Source organism: the organism of the source record quoted next, unplaced genomic scaffold (assembly GCF_019419815.1).
Source record: "Pyrus x bretschneideri cultivar Hongxiangsu unplaced genomic scaffold, Pyrus_bretschneideri_v1 Contig29, whole genome shotgun sequence".
Classification (NCBI taxonomy): Eukaryota; Viridiplantae; Streptophyta; class Magnoliopsida; order Rosales; family Rosaceae; genus Pyrus; species Pyrus x bretschneideri.
In genome coordinates this window covers 1,040,042-1,052,125 of record NW_025999601.1, presented here as the reverse complement: position 1 = coordinate 1,052,125, position 12,084 = coordinate 1,040,042, and the positions used below count along the sequence as shown (strand labels likewise).

At 37.1% G+C, this 12,084-nt stretch overlaps 1 protein-coding gene across 1 annotated transcript; it reads right to left on the bottom strand.

Annotated features, from left to right (window-relative positions):
* Positions 1-4,356: 4,356 nt before the first annotated feature.
* Positions 4,357-8,171, bottom strand: LOC103934299. Its single transcript, XM_009344052.3, has 4 exons — positions 7,375-8,171; positions 5,897-6,666; positions 5,470-5,628; positions 4,357-5,021 (listed from the first exon to the last, which is right to left on the bottom strand). The coding sequence occupies exons 1-4, from the start codon at positions 8,101-8,103 to the stop codon at positions 4,523-4,525; spliced, it is 2,157 nt and encodes a 718-aa protein (XP_009342327.3). The 5' UTR covers positions 8,104-8,171; the 3' UTR covers positions 4,357-4,522.
* Positions 8,172-12,084: the final 3,913 nt, after the last annotated feature.

Below are 12,084 nucleotides of genomic sequence, written 5' to 3'. Positions count from 1 at the left end.
TCTACTCTGTCTCTCTTGCCACTAGCCCCCTCTACCTATTCCCTCTAGAATAGTTCAGTAAATTAGGCATACAACAAATATATTATTGTATGAAAATAAAATAAAAAAGACTCAGAGTATTGACTTGTTATGGTTTTCAATGTATGAAGTTTGAATGCAACTTTTATTCGCAAGGAGAATGTTGTTTACCTCTATGATAGTAGATCTCGTTGGGTCTCTAAAACTAAATTGAATTGGATAATTCATTAAATTAAATAAATGTGGAAGTAAGAAATGGACATAACTTCTAAATTTTGTCATTGAAGGCAAAAGTTGAATGGAAGGCTTTGAAATTATAAGTTTCCTTTACAGCTAATCCGTCTTTTACTGTTCAACGACGTGGAAAAATTCAGCCGTTGACATTCATTTCTTCATACATGATAGATTGAAAAGGCCTGTTTTACAGAAATTCTGGGCCACTGGTAAAGACCGAACCACGTCTATTGGTCCGGCTAACAAAGCTCGGATCTTCCAATTTATAGGGCCAATTATCCTAGGACCGGGCCAAGCATCGGCCGGCCACAACTCATCACAGCCGCTCATGTTTAAGCTACAAAAATGAAAGGCTGGGATTTGATTTCATTTGGGGCATGCTCACTTGATGCGCACAGTAATGTGTGCAGGATAGAAAAGCCATGTATTAATGTGCCAAACATTAACAAAATGAAAAGAAAAGGCTAAAAAAAGAGACTATTAGCCTAAATATTTTCAGTTGTAATCTGACAAAGCCATATAAATCATGATCATCGTCGTGGCTGTTCATCTATAATTGGTTGTGCTTGCCGTGGCTGTTTACGTTGAACTGGCTGTGCGTGCCTTTGCTGTTCACGTATAAATGGCTGTGCATGCCTTGGCTGTGCTTGTCTTTAAGTGCAAACTTAATGTCACTCCGTGCCACAAGAGAAGGAATGCAATATACAAATTTTCTCCGTAGAAGAGCCACTTGATTGACTAACGTGGCAACCTTGCTGTTTCCAGGATGCAATCTGTTTGTGACCTGTATTTATAAGATGTCAATCATCTACGTAAGTAGCACCAAACAGAATGTTCTGTTATGCTAAGCATGCTTTATTCAATAAACACGACTAATGATTGTCATAGCAAAGACATGGATTATACTACGGATAACAAGAAAAATAAATAAAGAAAACATCAGAAATCCGGTTTTCTAGGTAGATTTGTTTCCTTTTGGATGAACAAAATACATAATTAACAGAAGCAGCAAATCTTGACAGAATACATCGCCAAGAAAAGATAACAAATTTATTACAGTAACAAAATCATCCACCTGCACGAACGGCATTGCTGATAGTGTAATACGAAATTCCAACACACTGATACTAATAGTCGGCTTTGTCACAAACTTCAGGACAGGATTATCAAAACAACTATTTGTTCTCCCAAATCTCAAATATCAAGTTGCTCGGGATTAGACCTTGCAGCTTCTGCAGGCTAAATTTAACAGTTCCAAACACTTTCAAAAATTAAAGAGCAGCATTTGTTACCTTGCACTTAAACAAATTAAGCCAACCGAACCGCTTAACTAAAACCCGACTAAGCAGATCACGACGATTGATATCCATGTTCAACAACTATGGTCCAAGGCTAGAAATTGTCAATTCAACTACCTTTGTCACACTTCCCACTAAACCCACACGATGTGTAGTGGCAATGCCCCACATACCAAAATACACACCAGTTCATACAACCAAAGATTGCAACAAGTCAACACTATTATCTTTAACTTTCACCCAATAATTCCAAACAAAAAGCACCAAAAAATTAAATTAATTCCCCAAAAAAAGCAAGCAGATTGATAAGTAAAAAGCGATTGTTTAACTGCTAAAACTCACATATTGGTAAATCATGTAGTCATCACATATTGGTAAATCATGTAGTCATCACAGAAAAAGGTCACAGCTTTCAAGTCCAGAGCGAGAGCGTTGTCAAGCCCTTCAACGATGGCCTCCAGCTCCGCCGTCTCATTAACGGTGCGGTCGTGGTCCTCGTGCTCCTGAGCGAACCGCTCGACGTCCTCGAGCATAAGAGTGGCGGCCAGTTCTAATATGGCGTCATTCGAGCCGTCGTGGGGCGGCGACGGAGGCAGAAGGTTGTGCGAACTCGAAGCCGAAGCCGACGAGGGTTTGACGGCTAGAGAGGTGGTCATGGCTTCCTGCATTTGGAGTTTGCAGGCCATTTCGAGGTCGGAGTCTAGGGTTTTGGCCGTCATGAGCTCTCTGCTCGGAGAGAATGGTGTCGAGGTCGTCTCCATTCGTACGAACGTCCATGATCGGGCGGTGGAGACGAAAAGTGTTTTTTTTGTTTTTTTTTTTTTTTTTGGAGTGAAAGTAGATGAAATGTGAATCTCGTCAATTTAATAAGAACATTCCTGTCTTCTTCGAGTAAAAGTTCACGTGTCAGCTTCAGAATTTTTTGAATTATTTTGGCTCCACCCACATCATATGATTTACAAAACATGATTTAAATAGATGGTCCCTTAGCATTACCCTAAAATTACGGTTCATGATTTTGATTTTTCTAAAAGGCATTATTGCCATTTTAGTCCAGACATCCTAAAATCAAAGATTTGTTGTGCAGATCTGTGAAGTTTGAATATTAAACTGTAATTCCTCGAGACAAACCAAATATTGAACCTTATATGCTTGGAAAGATATGGACGTCTAGTTTATGGAGAATTTTACAGTTCGTGATTCCAATATTTGTAGAGACTTTATTGCTATTTTAGTGCAGACAACGTAGAATGATACTTTCTTGCGAATTTGTAACTACTGTTGAAGTAAAAGATGCAATTCAAAGGGACATACGAAGAGGGCACAAAATATAAGAAACTCCACAATCACCAATTCTTGTTTCTAAACTCTAAAAAAAATTGAAAACAAACAAGAAAAAAAACTTGCATAAATCGATTCATGGTTTAGTTAGAAGATTCAAAACTTCAAAATCATAATCCATGGATCAAAAAGAGTTTGTTTTTCTTTATGAGAGCTCTTGGTTTTTGTCAGGATGAACGTAGGATAAAGATTGCTAATGATGAGGTTTAATTATTGAGTGTGAGTTTATTGATAAATTTTAATTTTATTGTAATTTCATTTTGTACTTGATGACAATTATGCAATAGGGTAAAAAAGACAATTTAAAATTAAAATTTAAGTTGGGGTGTAGAAAGAAGTTTTATAGGTTCAAATAAAATTTCCCAATGCTTATCAGAATTGGTGAAGATGGGTACTTGCCAGGCCAACCACATGTAGAGTTTGCCCTGACACGTGTCAACATCCAATTGGCCAAAGTAAATCATCCGTAAGATGGATGAGGAAAAAATTATCCCAAAGATATTATTTAATAAATAATATCTTGAAATTATCTTGTAATATCCTTAGTCAAATATAGTTGTTCTTCAAATAGGCGAGTATTAAAGATAAGATTTAGTAATTAATCACATCTTTAATATATTTGACTTTTCTCCTCATCATGGTCAGGTGCTCGATGAGATTGTAGTCAGCTGCTCGGGTCTTTAAGAATGTTGAACTACGCATAGATTAAAATATGGGCCTCACCAATTTAATGAGGCATTCTTGTCTTCTTCGGAGAAAAGCTCATGTGTCAATTCCATAAATTTTTGCATTATTTTTAGCTTCATACACGTTATGATTTACAAGATATAATTTAAATAGATGATCTCTCCCTAGCATTACTCGGTCTACATACAAGCATGTCTCCCTAGCTTTTTCCTTACATAAAATGATATTAGTACATTTCTTTTTTTAACAAACAATATTATCTTCATTAAGGAGAAAGGGGCTTAGCCTCACAATGGGCTAGCAATAATGTGATTCAAATTCACTTTTGGTGAGAATCGAACATAAGACCTCCCATTTACAAGTAAAGAAAAATACCACTAAACCATACAACTAAGTGACAATTCTTGTGATTGAGGGAACAACTAAACTAGAATAAAAAGATAAAATGCTAGAAACGTTAACAATGAGCTGAAATGAAAGAGAGGGATCCAAGTGATGAAGAACGAGACCATAAAAAGGAGGTTTGGCTCCCATGCTGCACGCATGTTTTAGCAGTTGAATTTAACTTTCACAAGAAGTAAATCTTCTATTTTCAGTTGCAGCTATTCACGTTTTCTATTGCACGTATTACTAAAGAAAACTGGCAGAAAAGGCCTTTCAAAATAAAGGATTAGGTTCTCTCTCCCTTTCTCTACCCTCATATTTAAACAATTACGATTAAACCATGTTAATATTTTATTTGAATATTTTATATAGAAAAAGGACAAAAAGAAAAGAGTGAAAAAAGGAATGGAAATAGATGGTAATATAAGCGGAGAGAAACCCTCGTGGACACGCAATTGGGAACAAAAAAAATAAAACAATTTGTTGACACTTCAAACACCATTTTTTCCCCCTTTCTGCGGGTTACTTCGTACGAAGATTACCAGCCATATTTTTGTTTATCAGTAGTAATCTGAGTTAGAGTCGTAGCAGTCACAGTCGCGGTCGCAGTCAGAGTCACAATACTCCTCTTCATCTTCCTCATATTCGTCACCAAAATCTGTAGCATTTTCCGCATAGAAGTTCTCGTCTTCCTGACCTTGCTCCAACCATTCATCCTGAACGTCCTCTCGAACCTCTTTCTCATGAACCTCATCTTCATAGCATTCGCAGTCAGAGTCACAGAACTCCTCATCTTCCTCATATTCTTCATCAATATCTCTACCATCTTCAGCAGGCAAGATATGCTTCTCTTCCTGAACCTCCTGCCCACTTTCATCTTCATATCCGTCTTCTTCTGGGCCTTCATCCTTAACTTCACCTTCATATTCATCTTTTTTCAACTCCTGAGTATCACTATCTCCGTCAAACAAGATATCATCTTCAAACAAAACTGGGCATAAACATGCTCCTGTGTAGTCTGTAGACTGTCCACAGTCATTGCAAAACCCAGGAGCATGTCTGCAAAAGCAATAACAGCACGAACATGATTACCGAAATGCCATAAGCATAGTTACTTGCAAACTAAGTGAATACATCTTCGATAGATTTCAATTACGATAAGCATAATACCGAGAAAAACGCAGATCTCAAACGATGGTACAGTCTGAAACACACACAACACACAACATTATAAAACATATTCACTATGACGTTATTTATGAGCTCAATTGTGGCAGTGCAGGCTCTTTTTCACTGTATGTTCTCCTTTCTATACAATAATTAAGAGATGGAAAAGCCTTGTGAACAAGCAGTTGAGAATCAAAATAAAGAAATTCGATTCATACTTTCCACAATATATATTGACATAAATATTATAAAATATGTTCCGAACAGAGAAAATTTGAGGTAAGGCCTCTTTAGAGGGCGATGTTATTAGAACATTATGACCGAGTCAGAATCATAATACCCCTCGGAATCTGACTCTGACACATCCTCTTCATCAAAATCAAAATCTTCATCATCTTCATCATGCAAAATATTACCCTCATCCCACAGTGGGCATGAGCACGTTGGCTTTTTGTCTTTCCACTCGCCTCCACAATTATAACAAAACTCATGCCCACACCTGCAAAAGACATCAATGCATTAGGATGAGTAATAAAATGACGTAGATAGAGCCGCTTGCAAACTTGATACAACAGCTTTCAAATTTTCTATTACAATATAATACAACAGTTTTCATATAACAGCCAAAGGTATGACCTTTTAATTTTCGAGTTATGACATCAATAGTGCGTGCAACACCTCAAAGACAGAAACAGATTGTAATGCTACACTAAATCTTATTCTCTCAGGTTTTTAGTTTACTGAAAATAATATTAAATAGTAAATACCTGCAAGTCATGTGGTAGCAACCTTCAGCTAGTTCAATCATATGGTTGCACTTCACACACTGGCGCCACAGATTCGTTGAGGCAAGAGACTTTAGCTTTGTATCTTCTGAGGGACAAGGATTCAACCTTTTGTAGTCGGCGCATGTTCTGTTTCTGTGCCAAGGGACTTTACAATTGATACAAAAAAGGCACTGACATTTCAAGCATTTTCGAACTCCTGATAGTTCCACATCCCGCGATTTCACGTCTTGTAAAAGTTCACGTTTTGACATTAAAGCGGAGCACCTCGGGTTCGGGCAATAAACTTTCTCTGTGGCAGGAATTGAAGCTTCCTTTATGCGTTGGCGCATAGTCTCCACATGTTTAGGTGTCAAGAATTTTGCACAATTATCAACAGTAAGATCAGACTTACAGTCTTCATGAGGGCATCTAGGAATCATCCCATGAAGCAACTTCACCTCTACATGTTGTTTCATACAAGAAAAGCAATACCGATGCAGGCAGCCATCAACCGAAAACATTTGGTTAACATCAGTAGCTTCCAAACATATCACGCAAATCTCATTCACATTCTTGGAGGTGATAGATTGTGCAGGCTGGTTAGTCTGAGACTGAGAATCTATTGCATCTCTTGCTAGTTTAAATGCAAATTTAATATCAAATCGGGGCACAAGAATTGGATTGCAAACTGTAAACTTTGCTTGAAGGCTCTTAACCTGACTGACAAGCATTGCTACCTTGCGCTGCTTTGCTGTCCATTTACCAGTTATCTACATATGTAAAATACATATTTAAAATGCCAACAAAGCTCCATTTATGGGTGTAAAGAGACTCAAGCATAGTAACTAGCAGATCCAACATTCTTGGTTTCGACATAAATAAAACAACATTGCTTATGTCATATCATAATTCATAACATATTCCATTCTCTCTAATAAGTTCAAACCATAAAGTCCATAATCAATTATAAGACAGACGAATAACTAAGCAAATGCTGAGAACACAAAGAAAATTTCTCACAGTGAATTTGTTCAATCAAATTTCATTAAGTGCATCTGAAAAATGAAGGTTCAAACTATTGTCCAGGATAGGAGATGAAAATTCACACAACCCACATACAATTCCAAGAACATTGCAACTATAAAAAATAACAAGTTGCATCTTTTATTCGTCTTTCGCGAAAGTTTTATTAAAGGTCAGTGTCAAATTCCATAACCAAATATAGCATAGAAGCTTAATTAAGCAAATACTAACAAAACACAACTAAACTTTCTCAGAGTGAGTGCATTATCCTGTCCACCATGGATACTACACATTCCGTTATCGAATTTCGAAAGTTTATTAGTGTTCTAAACTTCTAAGATAGAACAGTACTGAAACGCAAAACCCACAATTCAATTCCTAAAATTTACCACAAAAACTACATTTCATCAAAAACCCACAACAGAGACGCAGATAAAGAGAAGAGAGCAACTCACAAACTGGAAAATGTGCCGATTCTCACAGAAGAAGGTGAGGCGCTTCAAATCCAAAGCAAGTGCAGCATTCAGCCCTTCGATCAAGGCCTTCAACTGGGCCCCACTGCCGCTCGTCCCGGTCCCAATCAGCGGCTTCCTGACCTCGAGCAACAAATTGTCCCTCGGATCGCACAGCGCCACCCCAATTCCTGCCAGTGCCGCCCTCTCCTTCCCAACCCTTTCCTCGCTCACCAAACCCTTGAAGTATAGCCTGAATACGCTCTCGCTCTCGACGCTCTTCGCCGACGCTGACGACGAGGATGATCCTTCGCCGAACGGCTTGGAGAAGAATTCGCCGGACTCCTCCCACTCCTCCTCCGGAATCCTCATGATCTCCCTCGCGACCTGATCGTCGTGAATCCGACGCTCGAGATCCTCTCTGGCTTTCCGCATTTCGATCTCGCTCTGCTCGCGGTCTTTCAATTCCTGCTCCAGCCTCGCGAGTTCGCCGGACTGGATGGAGACGACGGTTGGAGTGTCGGGGATGATCGGAACGGCGTCTTTTTCCAGGGATTGGGCGGAGGAGGAGGAGGGTTGGAGGGTGAGGGAGGCGGCAAGGGCCTCTTGGAGTTGGAGGTGGAAGGCGAGATCCATGTCGGACTCTAAGGCTTTGGCTTCCATAAACTCGCGGCGTTGCTCGGAGACCGAGACGAATACGTCGTCGTCTTCGGGTGAGACTCTGGTTGCCATGTAGACTGACAGAGGGATGAGTAAAGGGGGTGTCGTTGCGTCGGATAATGGGTTGATGTTCGGGGGTTTTCGGGTGCAAAATTTCGGGTGCTCCGGAGTATCGATTTTAATGTTTTTTTGGGGCTTTTTGTTGGACTTGGATCCCAAGAAGAGCATTTTCTATTTCATCTAACGACTATAATTATTATAACTTTAAAGGGTTTCTCTGTTTGTAACCATTGAATTTTCATTCAACGGCCTCAAGTCTTTTAGTCCGGAGGATCCTCTCCTTGGGCTCAAGAGAGGATCCTCTCCTTGGGCTCAAGAGAGGATCCAAGTTCCTTTTTGTTGTAAAATTTGATCATTTGTATTGTAAAGTTTGTTGTTGATAAAGTATGTTGTCCTTGGGTCAAAATTTCAACATACCATATATTTCGAAATATTTAAAAAAGCTCTAATTTGTATCCAATACTCGGAGTACTTAAAAAAGTTCTGATTTGAAATAGTAGAAGTTTTATACTTTGTAACGGTTAGATATTTGTTTAAAATTATTGAAAGTATCGTACGTTTTGGTAGCACCATTCAATTTCTATTCCTTCCTCACTAGCCACAATCATGGTTGTACTGCTATTCTAGAATGGAAATGTTTCACTTTCGGAATATTCGTTGTCTTTGAATTATGTTTTTGATGTAGAACGATGTTAAATTTGAATCTTCTCTCTCCTTGCCATAGGCAGGGGCATGAGAGTTTGATGAGTTGTAGTTAGGTGCTCACGTATTTAGGAATGTTGAATTGCACGTAGATTAAATATGAACTTCGTTAATTTAATAAGAACATTTTTGTCTTTTTCAAGTAAATGTCCACATGTTATCTTCATAATTTTTCGAATTGTTTTGGCTCCACCCACATCATATAATTTACAAAACATGATTTAAATAGATGATCCCTTAGCATTGCCCTAAAATTACGGTTCGTGATTTTGATTTTTCTAAAGACATTATTGCTATTTTAGTTCAGACATACCAAAATCAAAGATTTGTTGTGCAGATCTGTGAAGTTTGAATATTAAACTGTAATTCCTGGAGACAAACCAAATATTGAGCCTTATATGTTGGGAAAGATCTGGACATCTAGTTTATGGAGAATTTTATGGTTCGTGATTCCAATATTTCTAGGAGACGTTATTGCTATTTTAGTGCAGACAACATAGAATGATGCTTTCTTGCGAATTTGTAACTATTATCGAGAAGTAAGACCATCTCCAAAGGAGATGTCAAATTTTAAACATAAAATTTGAATTTGATAGCCTATGTGGCATTTTTACATCTTTTAAAATTTTACTCAAATTAAATTATTATTTTATTACACAAATTTTTTTTTTTCATAATTGCTATTATATATTTTATATTTTTACATATATAAATAATTTGATAATAGAAATTCATATGACAATACTAGTCCCAGAAATTCATATGACCTCTACCTCGGAGATCATCCACTCGAACCCAGAAACTCCTTAGCCCCAAATCTCTACCCTTCCCTCAACATGAAAGACCTCTACAAAAATCTATTCCTCGAAAACCCTAACCCTACCTACCAATACCACCCCTCTACTCCGCCTACAGCATCGGCTCCAACCAAGTCGGTGACGAGATCTAGTGGCCTCTGGCTAAGGACGAAGGTGCCATCAAGCTCGACCACTTGCATTACTTCTTCTCCCTCTACACCCTGCCAAATTCTAACTCCAGGCCCAAATCGGACCCGAAAGCGAAGACGAACTATTTGGACAATTTTTTGAACTACAGATTGATGATTGCGTCGAAAGGGCAGGAGGGATTGGCGAAGGAATTGGATGGGATTTTGAAGAGTTACTGCAATTTTTCGATTCAGAAGATTTCGGATAAGGCAAAGAAAAAGGGGGAGGCGTTGGACGATGCCCAGGTGCTGGAGACCTCGTCGGAGGAGTTGAGCTCGGAGAAGAAGGAGTTGAAGAAGAAAACAATAAAAAAAATATTTAATAATTAACTAAAAAGCATTTGACGTTGTTGTCAAATTTGCCAACAAGGGGGAGATATGTCAATCTATGTCATGCCACATCAGATTTGGCTTTTCGGTTGGAAATCATTGTTGTTGTCTTTTGTTACTGTTATTGCTGATTTGAACATTTTAACATCTCCTTTGGAGATGCTCTGAAAGATGCACTTCAAAGGGACATACGAAGAGGGCACAAAATATAAGAAACTCCGCAATCATTGATTCTTGTTTCTAAACTCTAAAATTTTTTGAAAACAAATGAAAAAAACTTGCATAAATCGATTCATGCTTTAGTTAGAAGATTCAAAACTTCAAAATCATTATCCATGGATCAAAAAGAGCTTGTTTTTCTTTATGAGAGCTCTTGGTTTTGGCCATGATGAACAGAAGATAAAGATTGCTAATTATTGGGTGTGAGTTTATTGATAAATTTTAATTTTATTGTAATTTCATTTTGTACTTGATGACAATTATGCAATAGGGTAAAAAAGACAATTTAAAATTAAAATTTAAGTTGGGTGTAGAAAGAAGTTTTATGGGTTCAAATAAAATTTCTCAAAGCTTATTATAATTGGTGAAGATAGGTACTTGCTAGGCCGACCACATATAGAGTTTGCCCAGGCACGTATCAGCATCCAATTGGCCAAAGTAAATCATCTGTAAGATGGATGAGGAAAAATTATCCCAAAGATATTATTTAATAAATAATATCTTGGAATTATCTTAATAATATCCTTAGTCGAATGTAGTTATTCTTCAATTAGGAAAGTATTAAAGATAAGATTTAGTAATTAATTATATCTTTAATATATTTAACTTTTCTCCTCGTCATGGTCAGGTGCTCGATGAGATTGTAGCCATGCTTGAGTCTTTAGGAATGTTGAACTACGCATAGATTAAAATGTGAGCCCCACCAATTTAAGGAGGCATTCTTGTCTTATTCGGGTAAAAGCTCACGTGTCAACTTCATAAGTTTTCGCATTATTTTTGGCTCCACACACATCATATGATTTACAAAATGTAATTTAAATAGATGATCTCTCCCTAGCATTACTCGGTCTACATACAAGCATGTCTCCTTAGCTTTTTCCTTATGTAAAATGATATTAGTACATTTTTTTTTAACAAATGATATTATCTTCACTAAGGGAGAGGGGGGTTTAGCCTCACAATGGGCTAGCACTAATGTGGTTTAAATTCACCTTTGACGAGAATCAAAGTAAGACCTCTTACTTACAAGTAAAGAGGAATATCACTAGATCATACTATTAAGTGACAATTTTTTTATAATAACAAAACAAACACATTGTACAAGTGATTGAGGGAACAACTAAACTAAAATAAATAGATAAAATGCTAAAAACGTTAATGATGAGTGGAAATAGGGGTGGGCATAAAAATCGCCAAACTGGAAAATCGAATCGAACCGTGACAAAAAAAACAGTAAAAAATAGCTTTGACCAAAAAAGTCAAAACTGGAACAAAAACATAACCAAACCGTTTCAAATGGTTCCGGTTCCAGTTTGGAAATATTAAGAACCAAAGGAACCGGACCGAACTGCTTTTAATATAAATTATTGTTTTATTATTATTTTTATATAAATAAGACATTTTTCCAAGAATACTATATGCATAAGTGCAATATTTTTCTTCACTTCTCTCCCCCTCCTTTGTTGTTTTATCACTTTTCTCCCATACATTCTTTTTCTCCATTCTTTTTCAATATATTATGCATTATGTACATTTTAGTTTTAATTTAAGATCTACACTTTGGTCTTGATATGATATTTTTTATCTTTTGATTTATATTTATATGCACACTTTCTGTCTTCCCGTCACAAATTTTGTAGATCTAGTAGTGGAAACTCAAATTTACTTGAATTGTGGTTGAAATGTGTTTGATATTAGAAGTAGAAAATTAGAAAAAACATATATATATAATTTTGGTTAGAACCGTAAACCAGCAT